Here is a 19,483-nt window from a genome sequence, read left to right as displayed (position 1 = left end):
AGGAGAGGCGAGAGCAACTCGTGCTGCGTTGGATCTCAAAAGGGCCCGAGCGTAGGCCGCCTAGGCGGACCCGGGCATGAGGACGATGGTAGCAACTCGCGATCCAGGACTGAAAGCGGTCCCCTAACCGAAAGCGTCGTAGGACTCGCTGTAGATAGGTCCAGTCGACCCGGTTGAAAGCTTTCTCCGCGTCGATAGCCAGCAGTGCAGAGTCTGAGTTTTGGAAGTGAGCCTTGTCAATCAAATGGAGTATCCGTTTAGTGTTGTCTCTGCATTGCCGATTCGGAACGAAGCCCGATTGGTCGGGTTCCAAGATCCCGGGCAAACATGGACCAAGACGCGCTGCTAGGACACCCGTAAAGAGTTTTAGGTCCAGGTTAAGTTAAGATATAGTGCGGAACGCAGAGCATTGTGTGGGTTTCTTACCCGGTTTAGGCAGCACCACTATCTCGGCTGCGAGCATATCTGGGGTGGGTGGATCTCGGGCCCTCGAAGGAATTGAAGAGCCGAGTGAGGACAGGAGCCAAAAGCTGGCTGAAGGTTTTGTAAAATCCGGCTGAGAAGCCGTCAGGCCCTGGGAATTTGAAGGGGCGAAAGCGAGAGATGGCAGCGAGCACCTCATCCAGGCAGATAGGGGCGTCTAGAGCGTCCACATTAGCTTGAGACAGCTCTGTGATCTCCGCCGATTCCAGATAGGCGTCCATGTCTTCCGGTGATACAGAGTCGGCTTTATATAAAGAGGTGTAGAAGGTCCAGAACGCCTCCGCGACTTGGGTCTCCCCGGTGATATTTAAACCACAGTCGTCCGTGAGGCTGGAGATTTTGGAACGTTTAGGTTTTCGCCTTCAGGGCGCTAGCAAGTAGGCGGCCAGTTTTGTTCCCCTCCACCGTAGTAGGTATGACGGAGGCGAAGAGCGGCGAATTCCGCCCTATCTGTATCTAGCCTAGCTAACTGGGCTCTGGCGGCCTTCAGCTGTCTCCAGACCCGCGGAGCACCGGTGCGGCTATGAACCCTCTCTAGTTCAGAGACCTGAGCAGTGAGTCCATCCCTCTTAGGTTTGCGAACCTTGGCTTCTGCTGCCGCAATCGCAATAAGTTTGCCGCGGGCCACCGCTTTCAAGGCTCCCCAAAGGGCCGACACCGATGTCTCGGGGGTGTCATTAATAGCCAGATACTCAGTGAGACTCGCATGAAGCTGCTTGGTGACGTCTGGTCGTTGTAAGAGGGTTTCGCGCAATCGCCACAAACCAGGAGGGCGGGTGGATTTTGGGACCTGGAGTGTCAATTCAACCGCGTCATGGTCAGATAGGGCCGCCGGTACAATGCTCACGTCACTGAGGGTAGCAAGTTCAGAGGAGCCCAAGTAGTGGTCCAGTCTGGCATATGTGCGATGTACGTGGGAGTAAAACGTGAAGTGCAGTGTGTTAGGATGTGTAGCCCTCCATAGATCTACCAGGCCCCTCTCATGTACCCAATCCTTACCGGCGGTTGTAATGGCGCCGGTGTCCCCATAGCGGTGCCCCGACCTGTCCATCTTTGTGTCCATCACTAGATTGAGGTCCCCCCAATGAGCAAGAGGGAATCAGAGGAGTGAAGTGATTCGGAGATGGCGCCCTTTAAAAAGGCTTCCTGCCCCGAATTTGGGGCGTAGAGGGAGACAATCGTGAAGCTCTGGCCTCCCACTGAAAAGGTGTATGCTAACAGCCTGCCCTTGATCTCCCCCAACTTATCTCCCACGCTGTCCTGGAAGCACCTGGACACCAGTATAGCCACCCCTGCCTTTTTTGCTGGGAGAGATGAAAAAACTGCTGGGGAAAGGCACAGGAGTGCATCCTGTGCCAGTCTTTAGGCAGGAGATGGGTTTCCTGTAGTAAACAGATGTCGGCCCCTGAGTTCTCCAAGTACGAGACAACGGCCCTTCTTTTAACAGGATTGTTCAGGCCCTTTACATTGAGGGTTAATACCTTCAAGCTGGAGTCCATCAAAGGAGTTAAGGTGATCCATGCGCTATGTGGATGCAATCCCATTGTAGGAACGCATGAAGGCGCAATGAGCATCCCATTACCACAAAACCCCCCGGCACACTGGTTCCCTCCCGCAATCCTATTCCCAACCCCAGCTCCAACTTTACCCCAACAAGCCCTCCCCTCCTCCCACCCCCCTCCCTGAAGCCCCAACTCTCAAACCCAAAGGTTCAACATCCCCGCCCCCGCCGCCCACCTCCCAACACCCAAACCATGAGATTGCATAGTCCCAGTCCTGCCAGTCCACGCAGGGCCGTAGTAAAGTTACTTACAAGGGTCATGTTCAGCGCCAACCAACGTGGCCCCCCGCCCGTCACCACCCCCAGCCCGTGAGCGTGGTATTTGCTATGAACAACCCCCCATAGGTGCAAAAATCATTCAGGGGGTAATATTTCCTTGGCCACCTCTGCGACGGCCGTCGCTTTCTCCTGCATGATGATGTGGGCCTCAGGCTTCAGGCGATGCGCCGGGGACCGTCTACGTCCCACTGTCTGCCAGCCTCCACTGGAGGGCCCCTGCGATGGTCGCGGCCGTGGAGTGTCCTCATCCATCTCAATCCCCAACAGAGCACAAGTGTCCTTGAGCGAGCGCATCTGTTGCAATGCGCCATTCCACTTAAATATCAGACGGAACGGGTGTCCCCAAGCATAAGGAATTTCCTGTTGCCTTAGAAAGTCCGTCGCTACTTTGAATGTCTTTCGTTTCTGTAATGTGATGGCTAAGAGGTCTTGATACAGGGCGACAGGGTGACCCTGAAACTGAAGGGGTTGCGCTCGCCTGGCTTCTTGAAGAATCCGCTCTTTGAGCAGGAAGTCAGGAAGAAAGGCCAAGATGTCCAGAGGCGGGGCGGCAGCCTGCTTGGGGAGCCCCACTCTATGTGCCCTGTCGATCCGAATGGCGAAATCCGCCGGCTCCCCCAAGATGTTCCAGAAGAGGTCCTGCAGGTAGCCGGTGATGTCGGACCCTTCTGTTTTCTGAGGGACCCCCCGGACCCGTATGTTATTGCGATGGAACCTGTTTTCCAGGACCTCTGCATGGGCCTGAAGGTCGAGTTGTTGATCCGTGAGTCTCAGGATCTCCTGTTGGAGCTGCTCGATCTCATTGCTCCTTGTCTGGTCAGCCTGCTCAATGGCGACCACCCTCTCCCCAAGTCCCTCAACATCTCTTCTGAGCTCCCTGACCTCCCCAGCCACATCCTGTTTCAGGGACTTGAAATCCTCCCGAAGGGAGTTGAATAGGGTCTCCAAAAAGGACCTGGTGATGGGTGTGTCGCCTCCAGAAGGTGCTGGCTCCTTGCCCGTCTTAGGTAGAGATTTCGCCAGCAGCTCAGGAAGCGTCTGGGTCGCCTTCTTCCCCCTAAGGCCTGCCATGTCATATCAGGCTACTGGACCGAACTACCTCACCAGCCGTCGGGAATCTCAGAGGGACTATCTAGGCCCGTGGAGCCCAAGCGTGTCTGTAGTCTGTGGCGTTGCGGGTCCCCAGTTTCGCCGTCACGATCTCGGGGCCCTCGGTAGGGAGCAGGGCGGTAGGTCGCCGATTCAAGAGTGGCCTGCACTTCGCCTCTCGTCTTCCGGTCAAGGGGTAGCAACTACAACTCAAGGGCCTGCTGAGGAGCCACAGCGGTGCCCGTGGCAAGTAGAAGGATCGCTCCTGGGCGGCAGCGTCCCAAGCCCACTGCAGGCGCGGTCCCCCAAAACGGGCCACTGCCTCTTTGGAGGTGTAGGAGCGGGTGGTGTCCGGCAGTCGGTAAGTTTGGTGCTGGTGTGTTCAAGTATCCAGCCCGCTGGACATGACTAGGCCCAACGCTGGGGGCTCGATCATGCCCCCCGAGCCGTGCATCCCCAGCCATCCCACGGCCCCCTCCTCACCTCGATCTTCGTTGTTCCTCAAGACGCCTCTCTCGCCGCGTCCGGCAGTCCCAGGAGCCCCGTAGTGTCCAAGCGGTAGCCCAGGTCCGCCGGAGGGCGCAGGTTCCGGAGCCTCCACAGGCCCGTTGACCCCAGGTAACTCCGCTATTCGCCGATAGTCCCACTGCGCCCACTGCAGTGTCCAGGCCAGCGTCCCCGGGTCCCACACCTCTACCGCTCCCGCTCCAACGTAGCAGGCAGGAGCGACACTGGGGTCTCAGCGCCCTCCGGGCTCCGTTTGTCCGTTCGGGGCGCACGCCAATAGGGCAGCCGCGAGGGCCTCTGCGGGATCCTCCGTACAGGCTCGAAGCCGGGGCCTCAATTTTCGCGACTCCCGGCCGCTAGCTCCCCACCCCACCGGAAGTGCGACGGAAGCAGTGTCGCGTGTCCAGCACCGCTTCTCCACCTCGGGGTGCGATAGGTCAGCGGAATGGGTCCGAACGACCCCAGGAGGGACCAGGCAGGTGTCAGAGGCTGGATCAGAGCTGATTACCACACCGGGCTGGCCGCCATTTTTCAGTCGCGGCCCCGCAGCATCTCTCCGCAAGCGTAGCTCTGGGCTCCAGCGGTCCCGCCAGTGCACTCCGGGGGCAACCACTGAACGTGCTGACCAGTTGACCAAGGCACCAGGGGTTTTGGGGGGTCAATAATGCAATTTAAGGGGTCATAGGAAGGATGGGGACAGGGAGTCACTGAAACCTGCGTCCAATCAGGTCGCCATCTTGGCCACGCCCCTCGCCATTTGCTTTTTGCATTCTGAGTGATAGTATTTACCTGACCAAATCTGCACTATTGCCTAAAAAGGCTAATGGACCAATAGTGTTGTGTCTCCATTCTTTCTCCTTTTTTAGATCTTCATTGTGTGCTTAAGCTATGGTTTTAGTTTAAATTAATGTCTTCATGTGATGTGCATTAAAACTAAAAAGGGCTTCTGTACCTGTTCTAAGCTAACCTCCACAACTAGGAAGCCACTATATGGTACCTACTGTTCCATTAAAAGTATCTGCAATGGCTAATTCTTTTTAATTACATTTTTTTACTGCAAGAATATGGTCGCTGTGATTGGTCGATGGCATGTGTTTTTTTCCTTCTTTCTTTGTGGAAAATCCTGGCATTGTAAAATAAGTACAGACTCTAGGACGAAAGCCTGTTTGATTAAATGTGCCGATGTTTTTATCTTGAGTCCGTGCTTCCCGGTCCTTTAACAGTAGACTTGTGAAGTGTGTGGCTTCTACAACCAATAATACTATCAATCCATACTTCATTGGGTCCACTGAAGGGGCATTTTGTATATTGAATGGAGTATGGATCCTCTTCATGAGTCTAGATTCTCACTTCTGGACAGGAAATGCATATATAGAGAGGATAGAATTTTAGACCAGTATTTATGGTCTGATTTAAATGGACCAGTTGGAATAAAATTTGGGCTGGGGTACCATTATTTTTTTATTTTTTTATTTTTTATATATATATATATATATATATATATATATATATATATATATATATATATATATATATATATATATATATATATATATATATATATATATATATATATATATATATATATATATATATATATATATATATATATATATATATATATATATATATATATATATATATATATATATATATATATATATATATATATATATATATATATATATTACCTACTGGCTATCGCCAGTAGGTATATATAGTTAGGATTAATTCCCTATGGGATTTTTGAAAATTCTATGTCTAATAACTTTGGCGTTTGTAGACGGAATCGGCTGAAATTTTCAGGAAAATGGCACATTTTGTTTCTGAGCAGCCCCTGAAAATTTGGTGGGGTTTCGTCAAGGGGGGGCTGAGAAAAAAGGGGGGTCCCAAAATGCGTTTTTCCCATTCATTTTTCCATAGGGCGGTTGGACTCACTTTTAGCTCGAACGGCTGAATGGATTTGCACGAAACTTGGCAAAATTGTAGGGACTGTTAGCCCGATGTGCCTTTGCTAGGTCTCAATATATGTGCTCCAGTAGTTTTTGAGAAATTAACGTTCAAAACAAGATATATATCTGTAACAGCGCTCCGGGCTGCGCTCCGGTCCGCTTACTTTTCGCGAAACGGAACTTTGCGCGCAGAAAGCTGATTGGCTCTCCGGTGTCTGTCAACATTCTAAACAGTCCGGAGCGGCCGCCATCTTATCTCTCGGTAGGATCGAGAGAGAAGAAGAGGTGAAAAACGAAGGGGGAATTTATTGAAAGGGGGCAAGGTATACCCCTCTTGACCCCCTAGGAATGTTGTTGGGGTTATTAAAGGGTCCCGTGGGGAAAATAAAAAAAAAATGATTTTTCACGGCAGAAGCGCTTCACGGGCCGCGAACTGGGCCGCAAACTGGTAGCGAAACGGGAATTCGCCATTTTGTGCTTCGTTTTAATTGTTTAGAGATAAAAATTATCGCCGCACATCGGCCACAATGCATGAATATCGCTGAAAAGTCAGCGATATTCATGCATTATCCAGCAAATGCTCTTAGCCATGTTATCCACCTTCCATTGGATAACATGGCTAAAAACTGCTCTGTGCGTGAGCTTTTTTTTATTTTTTTTTGCTGCGTGACGTTTGTTAACGTTCGATTCGATGGAAATCAGGAAGTGTTGACCACCATTTTGTCACTGCGAGTAAATATTTTGTTATAAATGAATCCTTATTGATAAACATTGTCTGCGCCATCTTGCGTTTTTGTCCAATGCCACAATTTTGTCGTGCACGGCAGCCATTTTAGATGCCTTGACCAGGGCCACTCTCTGCACCCCGCCGATCCTCAGCATGGCTCCCCACCCTCGCAAGCATCTCCCCCACGCACTGGTCACCCCCACTCTCTCTCTCATGCATGGGCTATATACTTCCCCCCATCTGCGCTGCTCTTCTCTGAGAATCACACCCTGTGCCCGCCCGACACCTCCCTTTCACCCTATTCACTACCGCACCCTCTGACACTCCTCTTCCTCTGTGTCCGATTGTCCAGGCCGGACCTAGGCTATCACCTAGCCCTGCGGATGTAGTTTATGGCCCCAGCTGTAGAGTATCCAGACATGCCAACCCTCCCGATTCAGGCGTGAGACTACTGATTTCAGTGCTAGTCTTTCGCTTCCCGATTCCTGCAAGGAAAAACCCGGGGGCATATTACCAACAACTAGCGATAATTTTTGTCTCTAACTTGTTTAGAGACAAAAATTATCGCCGCACTTCGGCGAATTTTATCGCACATAAACCTTGCTATTAGCAAGGTTTATCGCGAATGCGATAAAAAACGGCCGCAATGCATGAATATCGTTGAAAAGTCAGCGATATTCATGCATTATCCAGCAAATGCTCTTAGCCATGTTATCCACTTTCCATTGGATAACATGGCTAAAACTGCTCAGGGCAGGTGTTAGGTTTTGGAGATATTCGCGCTTAGCGCGAATATCTCCAAAAGTTGGTAATAGGAGATAGCGATGGTTAGGGACTGTTTCCAGTCGCTAAAATCTTGGCACGCCCACTTTGCATGTCATTAGTGATAAATATCACTGATATGCAAAGCGGGGCCCAAGATGGTCGCTATCTCCTTTTAGCTGTCACTAACTGGTGTTAGCGACAGCTTGGTAATAGGGAGATAATTTTATCTCTGTTTTTTTTTGGCTTTTAAAGCCAAAAAAGCGGAAATAAACCCCCTTGATAATATGCCCCATGATTTCTCGGGGGTTTCAGCTGACAGGGCTTGGTATTGTGTTACGTGCTAATTCTTCCAGGAAACGTCAGAGGGTCGATGCAGGGGTTCTAGAAGGGGTGATAAACCATTTAAGCCTCATGAACAAGCGCATGGTCTTTTAAAGATTTGTGAAGTACTCGGGGCGGCGGTGTGTGTGTGCCCTCTTTCAGGAGCGGGCGGGGGGGCACTGCCAGCAACTTGCCAGGCCAGGCAGTGTTCAACACGTGCATCACCCTTTCTCTGCCTGCTATTGCGCTCCATGCTTCGGAAAGGTAAGAAAAAGAACGTGCATTTGAGTTTGAAATGTCCGATCTTGTAGCAGTACACTTGCAAAGCCCACACATGACAATAACCCGATTCAAGGCCCCATTCACCCGATTTTTTAAACATATATAGCACTCCAACAAAGTTAGATTTTAAAACTTTATTAACATTTAAATATAACGAACGCAACAAAAACTGTAAATATATTTAACCATTTTTTGAAATTAACCAGAACTATAACGATAACAACAACAACAACAATAATATAACTTTTATGCCTAAATTACGCAAACATTTAGCTAATCTGCTAAAGGGGGGAGTCGCCATTTCTTTACAATAATCAATAATGAAAAATCCACATCGATAGGGTTGTCCGTTTTCTCGATGCAGCACTATAGGGCAACATACACAGCACCTGGGGTGTCAAGAGTGAACAGGTCTTTCTTTGTTCCTTAAGATGTTATCTGTGTCAACCTCTTCCGAGAATGCTGATGCGTTAGGATTTCCTTGTGTTTCTTAATAGCATTGGTGTCTGTACACTTCTTTGTCAATTCTGTCAAGATGATAACTGCTTCATAAACAGACGATATCTTTGTTTAGTCATTAGTGTTAAGTGTGTCTGAAACTACAGTGCCCTTCTGTTTTTTTTTCTTCAGGCTCTACAGAGTTTTGTGTGTTGTTCTTTTGAGCGACAATTATTCCAGAGGTTTCAGGTTCACTTGTTTTGTCCTGCAGTGAGTTAACAGCTTTAGAGAGTTCATGTTTATTTGCTATGTCCTGCTGTTCGTCAACTGCTTCAGAGACGTCAGCCTCATTTGTTATGTTTCAGTAGATCCTGGACCTGCTCGGCCGCGCCCAAAATGGCGCCGGTGTAAATGGGACTCGTAACTGCTTGTTGTGTACTGGTTGCCCAACCTTGATATCACGAGATACATATGCAGTTTTGAAGCACATGGCGGAGGCTTATCTGCTGTAGTGGGGCGCCCCTTTATCGTTTCAGTCGCCATTCCGCCCGCTTTTGCTACACTGTGCCTTTTCCGCCATTCAGCTGTTTAGCGCCCGCTCTTACGGCTACAGCGTCTCGCTCACCATGTAGTTGAGTTGCTCCCACTCTTGCGGTGCAGCGATAGGCGGCTTCCACAGGACTCTTAAAATGGCGGCCGGCTCTTCGGATTTGGGCCTGGTCCAGTAAAATGGCCCTGGGACACCTTGGAACTCGGACGCTTGTGTGCCAGGGCTTGGGTTCCATTCTCGAAAGCGTCCCCTCAGCCTTGAAGATTGTACAAAAGTCTTGGGGGCCGTCGACTCCCGCAGGCTTCCGGTGGGGAGCGGCTGCCATGATTGCTTGCGGAATGGCCACGACGGAGCTACGAGATGGTGGTGCTCTCATGGTGACGCCAGCTTCAGTCTGAAACATCCAGAAACAAGGTGGGGCTTTCATCGTTTGGGAAAAAAAAATTTTAATCCAATGAAAAGTGTTATTTTTAGGTCACATGACCTAGTCTTACATAATTAGGAAAAGAAAAGTAAAATGAACCAATGAAAAGTTTTATTAACAAGTCACATGACCTGTTATGCTTACGTTACGCGCTGCGCAGCGCGCTCTGGATCGTTTCCGGGAAGCTGCGCCTTGCGCACCGGAGCACTTCCGGGTGCGCTAACGCGTCGCGTCCTATGACGCATTACGCGGCAATGCAGGTCCAGAATATAGTCAAAATGTCTCCACCAACCAGCGGTCGGAATACAACCGCTTTCAGCAGTCCAAAAAGTTCGGTTAAATCTTAAGAGCGGGAGCAACTCAACTACATGGTGAGCGAGACGTTGTAGTCGCAAGAGCGGGCGGTAAACAGCTGAATGGCGGAAGAGGCACAGAGTACCAAAAGCGGGCGGAATGGCAACTAAAACGGTAAAGGGGCGCCCCACGACAGCGTGTCTTCAGGTCAAACGGATTGTGGGACAAGGTCCAGAATGGAAGATTCTTCAAAAGGGAAAAAATTCCGCCGGATCCCGGGAGCCGGCCGCCTATGCCGGGGGCGATCTCAGGCCTCACCAGGGCAACACGACTTGGGGAGGGGGCAGGAGCCAAGTGCCCCCTCTCAGTCCGCGCCATCTCACCGCCCCTCGGGGGCCTCCGTCAAGCGGTTTAGGGAGGCACCGTATCACATTGTTTTCCAATGCAGTCAGGTCCACAAATGGACCCCACTTACTTTGAATAGTGAAGCTGCAGCAGGTGCAAATAAGGTTTAAACAGTGTTACAAGAGCTGCTTAGAACTCTGAAGTATGGCACTCAACAACCAGGACTTATGCCATTTCTGTAAGGCAGTGACATGGAAGCAACTCAGGGACAAAAAGCATGAACGAACATTCACGTATGAAAATCTTATTTGGGGAAGGGGTAGAATCCAAACGCCCCCTCCCAGTTCGCGCTACTACACCGTATGTGGAAAATCTGAAGCCATCGTTCTACAAACTCTCAACGCTTGCTATCAGTGCATGAGTTTCATGCTCGATCGATTGAGCTAGCCGGATCGGGCAATAAAAAGTATAAAATAGTTATGTAAATAGTTATTTAATAAAATGTTTTACTCTGTTTCTTTGCTGGTGTGTTGTGTATATTTATAATATTTGCATAGGGTTTGTCGTTATTTTGGGCGGTGTGGGTGGCGGAGTCGAGCTGTCTTGCAGCCCTCATGGTGTGGAGCTCAGTTCATTTCACTATTTTCGTATTTCTCATGAAGGGTTGTTCCTAATGTTTGTATTTTACCGAGGTCAAAAAGAGATCGAATTAGTGGTCTACTGATTTTGCTCGATTACTTTTATTTTTTTACACGATTTTTCACTATCTGCAAAGACTAAACAGAGTATTGCGACTTTGTGCTTGTTTGTAAATAGAGAATGATCCAAAGAGAACCAATTGTAAAACAGTAAATGCTTGGATAATAATCAATCAAATGGAGAGACAAGCAGGTACGACGGATTACAACAGGGGTAAAGGTCTGCGTTAACTACCGTTCACTATCTGCAAAGAGAGAGTACTACTAAGAGAAAAGAGGGGAGTGGGGGGGGGGTAGCGTTCAAAGCACATCAGCGTGCATAAACACGAAAACGTTTTTACCTATCACGTACTTGACATTTGACAGCTTTTGATATTTGCTATTAAAAAACCATTGAAATTCACAGAAAAAACCATAGGTTATAGTCCATATATAGTTAGGAATTTGCATTTACAAAACCTTGAAAATTCAATGAAAAAACCATTGGTTTTAGGCCATATATAGTTAGGGATTTGCATTTAGAAAACCTTATTTTACTCGCATAAAACCATTGAAATTCCATATATAGTTATAAGCGCTAACTATATATCGCGCACCCGCAATCCACTGCTGATGATGTCACATATTACATCATTCATGACATGGTTAGTGACATCACTGATGACATCACTGATGACATCTCAAATGACATCACTGATAACATCTCATTTGACATGACTGATCACATCACTGATGATATCATTCATGTGATAATACCATGAACCTCTTCAGACTCTAATATAACCTTAGATACAATCAGTGTAAAGAGACAGTCACAGACTGTCACTCATCCATGGAGTTACTCACACACCTAGTCAGTTATGCCAAAAATCAATCACACCTCCATTTTCTCAACTATACAGTTATACACACCTTACTTATTCAAACATATACTAACACATATTTACTTTACTCTCTTATACAATCTCTGATACATGTTCACAATGATCCATACAGCCACTCACACATTCACTGGCTCTTATGCACAGTTATTTATAGATGTCAACTCTCACATGTACTGTGTTTTACATATGTACTTAATTTGACATGTAGCACTGAGATATCCATTCACTCACTAATACACTCATGCACAGTCAACCGCCCATACAGCTGTTTCCACATGCACTTTTGAATCTATACATATAGTGAATCAACTACTCACACATCTATGTACAGAGTCACACACCTCCCAGCCACCCATACACACACACTCAGTTTCCCATACAAATACTTGGACAACCAATCAATAACCCATACAGTTACTCATATAGCTACTGATCAACATATGCAGCAGTTTGTAGAACAACAGATATAATGATGCACAAATTAAAACAGTTTAGTCACTAACCCATGCACTCAGTGAGACACATTTAATCACTCACTCAATCAGTCAGTCATGCACCTACTAAATCCTTCATCCAGACACTTATACATCCACTCATTCTTCAATATGTAAGACATATTTTAACTTTACAGAAACATACAGTCACTGGATGTTGTCATCAGTGATGTCATCAGTGATGTCATTTGAGATGTCATCAGTGATGTCATCAGTGATGTCACTAACCATGTCATGAATGATGTAATATGTGACATCATCAGCAGTGGATTGCGGGTGCGCGATATATAGTTAGCGCTTATAACTATATATGGAATTTCAATGGTTTTATGCGAGTAAAATAAGGTTTTCTAAATGCAAATCCCTAACTATATATGGCCTAAAACCAATGGTTTTTTCATTGAATTTTCAAGGTTTTGCAAATGCAAATTCCTAACTATATATGGACTATAACCTATGGTTTTTTCTGTGAATATATATATATATATATATATATATATATATATATATATATATATATATATATATATATATATATATATATATTTATTTAACCAAGATACCCGGTCTCCCGGGAAAGACGGGCCGCACCCCTCATAATTTGCATTAAGTTGCTCATTTATTTACCAGTTTCTTCCATATGCATCAGTTCTTTTAGGCAGTGATATAGACGACAACAAATCCAACCGCGTTTATATATATATTTATGTCAACTGAGGTGACACAACACTATTTTACAATGTGCGTTTTCCAAATTGATTCATTACGTTTGCTATTTTTGCCCTCGAAACTGCCTTTTTAAAATATTGTCTCCGAAGTCCAATTGTTTTCCTTGCCAAGATTGGTTTAATTTTTAACAATTTTTTTTACAATACCGCATTGCTCGGTTGCAATGTTTTTAGGTCGAGCCTATGACATTCCGCAGGAATGTAAATAGGGGAGAATTCTAGTGGCCAAAAAAGTTCTCAAACCATCGGAGAAAATCAGGCGGATATCCAACAGTTCACCTGAAGACAAGCACACAAGCACGCACATTTCCCCACAGGCTTCCCCATTGCATCACCACATCAAAGCCAGCCATCTGTTGCTTCCCCAGCGTGGTGCCGCCAGCAGCTTCACTTCAGGCATCCACTCCCCCGCCCCCTACTTCACACTTCTCATGGTCGACAGGCCGTGTCTCGCTTTTCCCCCTCCCTCCTGTTTATGCTTCCCCCATCCCTTTACTACTCTGCCATCTGCAGGCAGTTTTCGCCGTGGTTGACAATATCTGCTTCCGCGTGCAAACCACGGCAAGTTTATGTTAGTCTGATCAGCACTCTCTACTGAGTGCCGGGCCCTGGCATTGCCTTCACTCCGTCGAGGCCTGCGTACCTCACAGACAGCCCTGGCCAGTTTGACAATGTCCTTACACCCCCTGGGCGTCCCAGCCAGTAGTTGTCGGTCTCACTGTGAGGAAGTAGTCCTTGCTTCCCACAGACGGGTCGTGGCACTGAGGAGACATCTCAGATGTCAAGCAGTGATCACAGTGCGGATAGTCTTGTTCCTCAGTGCACGCATAAGGCCGACGGAAAGCTGCACACCTGCTACAGAAAGAGTTCATAGCACAAGCCTCACTGATCCAAGCACCAGAGGGCCTCTTTGGGGGGAGCAAGCAGTGCTTTATTTGTGACGTGTGCCGAACCGGCTCTCGTTTCTAAACACCAAAACACTTTGTTCTTGCACTTGCATTTAGAGCCGAATGTTAACGCTTCAAACTGGTTTTTTTGCTCAAACATCCTGTGAATCTGGGCAAATCACCTTAGCACCCTGTTCCGTTAAATGAATTTGTCCTTGTGCAATGTAGCATGTGTTCTTTTAAAGCGCCTTTGCTGTATTAAAGTGCAAAATAAATAAACTCTAACCAATGTTTTGCAGACAGAGGAAGAGTCTCCCAGAATTAGTTCACGCTCTTGTGTTTTATTTTTAAACTGGGAAACCTAGCATACTGAAGCCACATGGGTTAGAACAGTAGTTAGTCTTCTCTGTAAAGCGGGACTTTTAAGGGCTTTTATTTGTTTCATGGTACTTTTGAGTAAGGGAGAGCGCGCTCAGCAGCACCCACTGAGTGAGCAGAGAGCTGGTCTCCGATGGGCAGAACGGAGAAGTGATTGGCCTGACACTTCATGATCAATCGTAATTTATTGTTCATTAGGAGAGGATTAGCTCTTTCAAGCAAAAAGAGTTATTCTGTGCAGCGGTCTGACTCTACCAGGGAGAAGATTATAGCACCTGTCACTTCTAGAGCCAGAGAATATTAATCAGATCTCGCTATTATCCACAGAAATAAAATACTTGGCATATAAATAAAACCTCATGCGTCACTGAAAATATAAAAATATTCATAAACTTTCCGAAATTGAGGCTTGTATTTCATAAAGCACTAGACAAACACAGGGCACCCGGCAGAAATCACGAAACTTGGACTTTTTTCTTTTTAGAAGTTGGTCAGCAGCTGTAAGGCATGTAAGTAGCCAGATGTGAGACCTGTGTGTCAGGCTGGCAGACCTCGCAAGGGGGCAGACTTTTGCATAGTGCCGTGACCCCCTCATCTGAAACATGAGGGGCACTGCTGTGCCGGCTGCTCAGTGCAGTTTTTCCTCATTATTATTTGTTCATGGTGGAAGGAGCTCCCTGCAGAAAACAACATGGGTGTCTGTTGTGACAATAGTAGTAATAATAGTAGTAGTAATAGTGTCATTTTCATTACATTGTGAAAAGCTAACATTGGGGAGCCAGTGTCCCACACCATATAACCGGCAATTCATTTATGTTCTTAGTTCAACGCATGGGACGGGCGCAATTCTACTGGAGGATACGGAATCTATAGTTTTCCATGAACTTTAATTTGACAAGGATTGCAGAGGGTGTAATCTTTATTAAAACTCATATAACACATCTGAAGGCACGCAGCATTGCAAAACCTCACTCAGCTAGTAAATCAGCATATTGGTTTGATTTTGGCGTGAAATTTATTTTGCGCTCCCTCTTTATACGTCTGTGACCTACTCTACACTTTGCTCTTTCTCACACACTCTTTCTGCTCCTCTGTCTGTCTCAAACTCATTCACCACTTCCTGCACAAAATACCTATGCCTCTCTATCTTCCTTTCTATCTATTCTGTGCAGCTCTCGATCCAACTATCCACTACACCACATATTTCAAATATGCAAATACACTACACACCACACAATTCCATAACTAACAATTCCAATGCAACCCACATATTTTGACACCACACCATATACATCCACAACAAACAAGAACACAAAAGTAAAAGATATTGTCATTTACAACGCCAACTGCTCTAAATCTCAAAAATGCGAGACCTATTGCATTGCAAATGCTTGTTTTTTCTTCTCATAAAGATTTGATGACCCAATTGTTGCATTGCCTGGCTTGCCCAGGTTTGTTCACCTTTGTCTATTTTTGTTATACAAATTCAGCTACCTGGTCCTGTGTAATTTGGTCCGTTCTAAGAGGTAGTTGCCGCTATTAGGTGAGGGAGAAAATTCTTCTTATTGGTCCCACTACTGCAAGGTCTTTGTTGCTAACAGAGACATCTGATTGGTAATCTCACCTGTCCAGTTGAGACATTATTTCAAATTGGATGTTTCAGGGTGAATTGTTATGGTTGCTAAACTTTGAAACACTGATTTATAATACTCTAAAACAGTTATTTGAGAAAAGTGGTCACTCTTCGACCTCAGCTTAATTTAGAAAGAGATCGCTGTTGAAAAATAGGGTGAAACTTGCAAAAGTGTAATCTAAAACAGATTCTGTAGACTTGGAAACACATGTTGGCGCTATCGGCTGATCCTTACGAAAACCACCCATTCAATGCCCTCAACCCACTTCTGACTTCTCTTCACTTGAGTGGGAATATTCCATAAGTGGTCCTGTTGGGTAACTATGATCACCACTCCCATCTCTAACATTCAACAAGTTAAAAGGAAAACCTCCAGTTAAAAGGCACAGGGCATCTCTGGAGGAAGATTTAGGTTTTCAATAATTGTTTCTGTCTTTGTTAAGACTATATTTTTACTCCTTGAGTTGTGGATTGATGTATACATTTCACTACAGAAGGGGCCAGTTTCCTTCCTAGTCCTGAATTATGATACCTTGGCACAGAAAATTCCAATTTAGGTATTCTCAGATCCAAAATAGCGACAATATATAAAGCAAGTCCCCACTCTACAAGACCTTTTTTGTGTTCTTTCGAGGCTTGTGTTTGACATTCAATATACCCAATTAGTGGAAAAGATGTTTCATACCATGTTTCTTGAAACAAGAGGATATTGAATGACTTCCAAAAATGCATTTATAACTTGACCATCTGCAACTATACGAATAAGACTGCCCACGTTCCAAGAACACAGGGTCAAACTGTTGGAAATAATTGAAACATTATTTTAATTGTCCTGGTTTTGCATTAGCACTGTAGGAATCCATGGCCAATCCTTATCAACTTCTTTGTTACATTGAAATGATTTATAAAAGCAGTCTAACTCCAACCAAGAAGATACTGAGCTAAATCAAGAGTTTCACCATTTCAGCCCTAGGATCCTCAACCATCCATGGATGTAGATTTAAAGCTGTCATATAGCCGTGGCCTGATAGCATCTTCTGTATAACCAGACTTTGTTCAGCAGGCCCGTCAGCCCTGCAGTGGTCGCTTTGCAAAATTCCATGCTTATTTAAAAAAGTTTATCTCTTTCTCTAGTAGAATGTCTTCTGATCCCTAACCTTGGCATTATTTTTTTTCTAAGGGGATTAAGTGGACTCCAGTGGATTATACAGACAACACCATTATCTGCAGCTTGATTGAAGATGTGAGTAGCCCGTTTCCTTTGTTGTCTTATCAGAATATTATAGGTTGTTTTATTTTGAAGGTGTTAGTCAACATCAACCTAGCAAAGACCTGTCATTCGCTCAAGTGGCTGAAGTTGTCACCACATGGTATGCATAGCAAAGCAGCTTTCTGTCTACACAAAGTTTGTGCTCTAAAACATCATATTTATGTAAAAGTTGTCAGTCAAATTAGTCACATTGTGACATCGCAGTCCATAGATAATACATAGGGCCTCATTACGATTGCGGTGGAAAGCCTCCGCCCAACACCGACTCTTAATTGGGATCGACCGACACGCGGTCAGCGGTTCCGACCACTACAATATTATACGACTGAGCACTGTTGGGTTGGAGTCCCATTGTTCCCTATGGCAGCTTGTGTTCTGTCTGACAACTGACCATAACACAGGCTCCTATGGGGAAATGGGGTGTGTGCGGAAAAGCTTGCACTCTGTCACAGGCACCCCACGGTGCCTGCCACACCGTGCAGGGTTTTACAGGGGGGTCTCTTAGCTGCCCCCTTGGCCATCAACTGTAGGCCGCAGGGGCAAGGGGACCTAGCCAGGGGCCCCCAAAGTCACTTTCCGGCAGCCTTTCCGTGTTGGACAGGCCAACGTGGAAAGGCTGTTGGAAATAGACATCATAATAATCCTGAGAGCGTAAACACTGTCCATAGGGGTGTACAGTGTGGTTCCGACCGACACAAATACTCCGCGAGTCGCTTGGAACTGAGTCCGAATGACAGCGCAGTTTACATTCTGACCGCAAACATCGTAATCAGAATGGAAACCGGCTGAGTCGGTCGAAAGGGCTCCGATGTGGTCGAGGAGATTCTGACTGTCAGGAGGAGGCTTTCCGCCCGAAATCGTAATCGACCCCATAATGTTATTTAAGCTACTTGTGCTGGGACAAGATGTTTAGTGCCACCTACAGACTTGATCCACTTTCCTCAATAGATAAACATATGTGTGAACCTGCAGATTGCTTAATCTTCTGGCTTTCCTCGCTTCTCTGTAGAGCACAAAGGGTATCCTGGCCCTCCTGGATGAAGAGTGTCTCCGCCCTGGAACTGTATCCGACGCCACCTTCCTCTCCAAACTCAGTAAGGCGTTTCGCAGTCACGAGCACTTCAAGAGCAGAGCGAGCCAAAACGAGAAGATGATCTCAGTGAAAGGCATGCGTGATAACTGCTTCGAAATCAAGCACTACGCTGGCCAGGTAAGGTAGCAACAGGATGTGACGGCAACTCTTCCCCACCAAGGCTGGAACTTTACACCCATCAACAGTAACAGAATATCAAGATGACCACTATGCTAGTCATGTAAAGGGTAACCAATGGAATTAGTTCTTTGACAATTTAAAAAATTCATGCTGCCCTAAGATCTCGCCACCAGTTGTCTCATTGTCCTTGAAATTATTTTTTTAACATTATCTCATCAGAGCAGTGACCAAAGTGAAACAGCACTGTGAGTAAGGGGATAAAGCACTATGTAAGGTAAACAATGTTTACCACAAATCTTTCTCCCCGCAGGGAATCACAACGCGGTCGTTACAACGACCGTGTTGTGATTCCGCATACCATTACTCCGCAAGTCGGAAGTTGTTGTTCTGACTTGCGAAGTAATGGTATGCGGAATCACAACGTTGTCGTTGTAACGACCGCGTTGTGATTCCCTGCGGGGAGAAATACAGCGGGAAAATGTCATACATTCCTATGTAAAGATTTTAAAAACTGTTGTGACAGATGACATTGAACCTACAGTGCTTATGTTACTAGTGGAAACTTCAGTTGACTGGGTTGTAACTCTGTCAATACTGTTTTGTTCCTCTCCCAGTAATACAAGATATTAGAATATATTGCTGTGTAGGCAAAAAAGCATTTGTGGAAACTGGTACCAGCATTCATGCATCCCACTCCTGGTACAAGAATATACTGCTGTGCTAAAGAGCTCAGGCGACACCCGCCTCCTCCCCTTCTCTCTTTCTGGGTCCATTAGTCAGCCAATGCCAGTCATCTTTTTCTGATTCCAGGACCCTAAACTCAAGATCAAATACTGTGCTAAATTATATAATTGTCCAGGTTAAGATTTAATCCATTCACTTTTATGGTGTATGTTAAGGCAGTGCTTAAAGTGCCAGGGCTTTTCATAGGAGGCCACTGCAGCTTGAACCACCCATCGCCCCTGTCATTGCAGCCAAAACAACTACTAACCATCTCCCTCACCTGCAAGTGCGACAGTTTAGATTATTCCAGATCTCCAAAGCTAGAGGAATGGGTGGTGAGGCTGGTATTAGTAATTTTGTGTGTGCATTGTATTCATAAACACCCATTGTTATGCTCATCTCTAAACTATATGAGCAGCGCCACCATGTGGCAGACTGACGAAAGTGCAGTGTTGACAATTTAGTGCCGGTGCCGAGTATTGACAACCAATTAAGTGGCGGTTTGGAGCACCAGAAATCACCAGCTCAAATTAATCAACGGTTAAGAGCAGTCCAGAT

At 46.2% G+C, this 19,483-nt stretch overlaps 1 protein-coding gene across 1 annotated transcript in view; it reads left to right on the top strand.

Annotated features, from left to right (window-relative positions):
* The window catches only part of MYO1A (myosin IA), a 359,821-nt gene that overhangs the window by 228,435 nt on the left and 111,903 nt on the right, over positions 1-19,483 (top strand). The window contains exons 15-16 of the mRNA XM_086959948.1: positions 16,900-16,962; positions 17,999-18,199. Coding sequence (XP_086816074.1) covers positions 16,900-16,962; positions 17,999-18,199 — 264 coding nt within the window. The remainder of the gene's footprint in view (positions 1-16,899; positions 16,963-17,998; positions 18,200-19,483) is intronic.

This window comes from Lissotriton vulgaris, chromosome 1_1 (genome assembly GCF_964263255.1).
Source record: "Lissotriton vulgaris chromosome 1_1, aLisVul1.2, whole genome shotgun sequence".
In the NCBI taxonomy this organism is placed as follows: Eukaryota; Metazoa; Chordata; class Amphibia; order Caudata; family Salamandridae; genus Lissotriton; species Lissotriton vulgaris.
The sequence above is the reverse complement of the archived record's forward strand: the minus strand, read 5'-3'. Positions and strand labels throughout refer to the sequence as shown.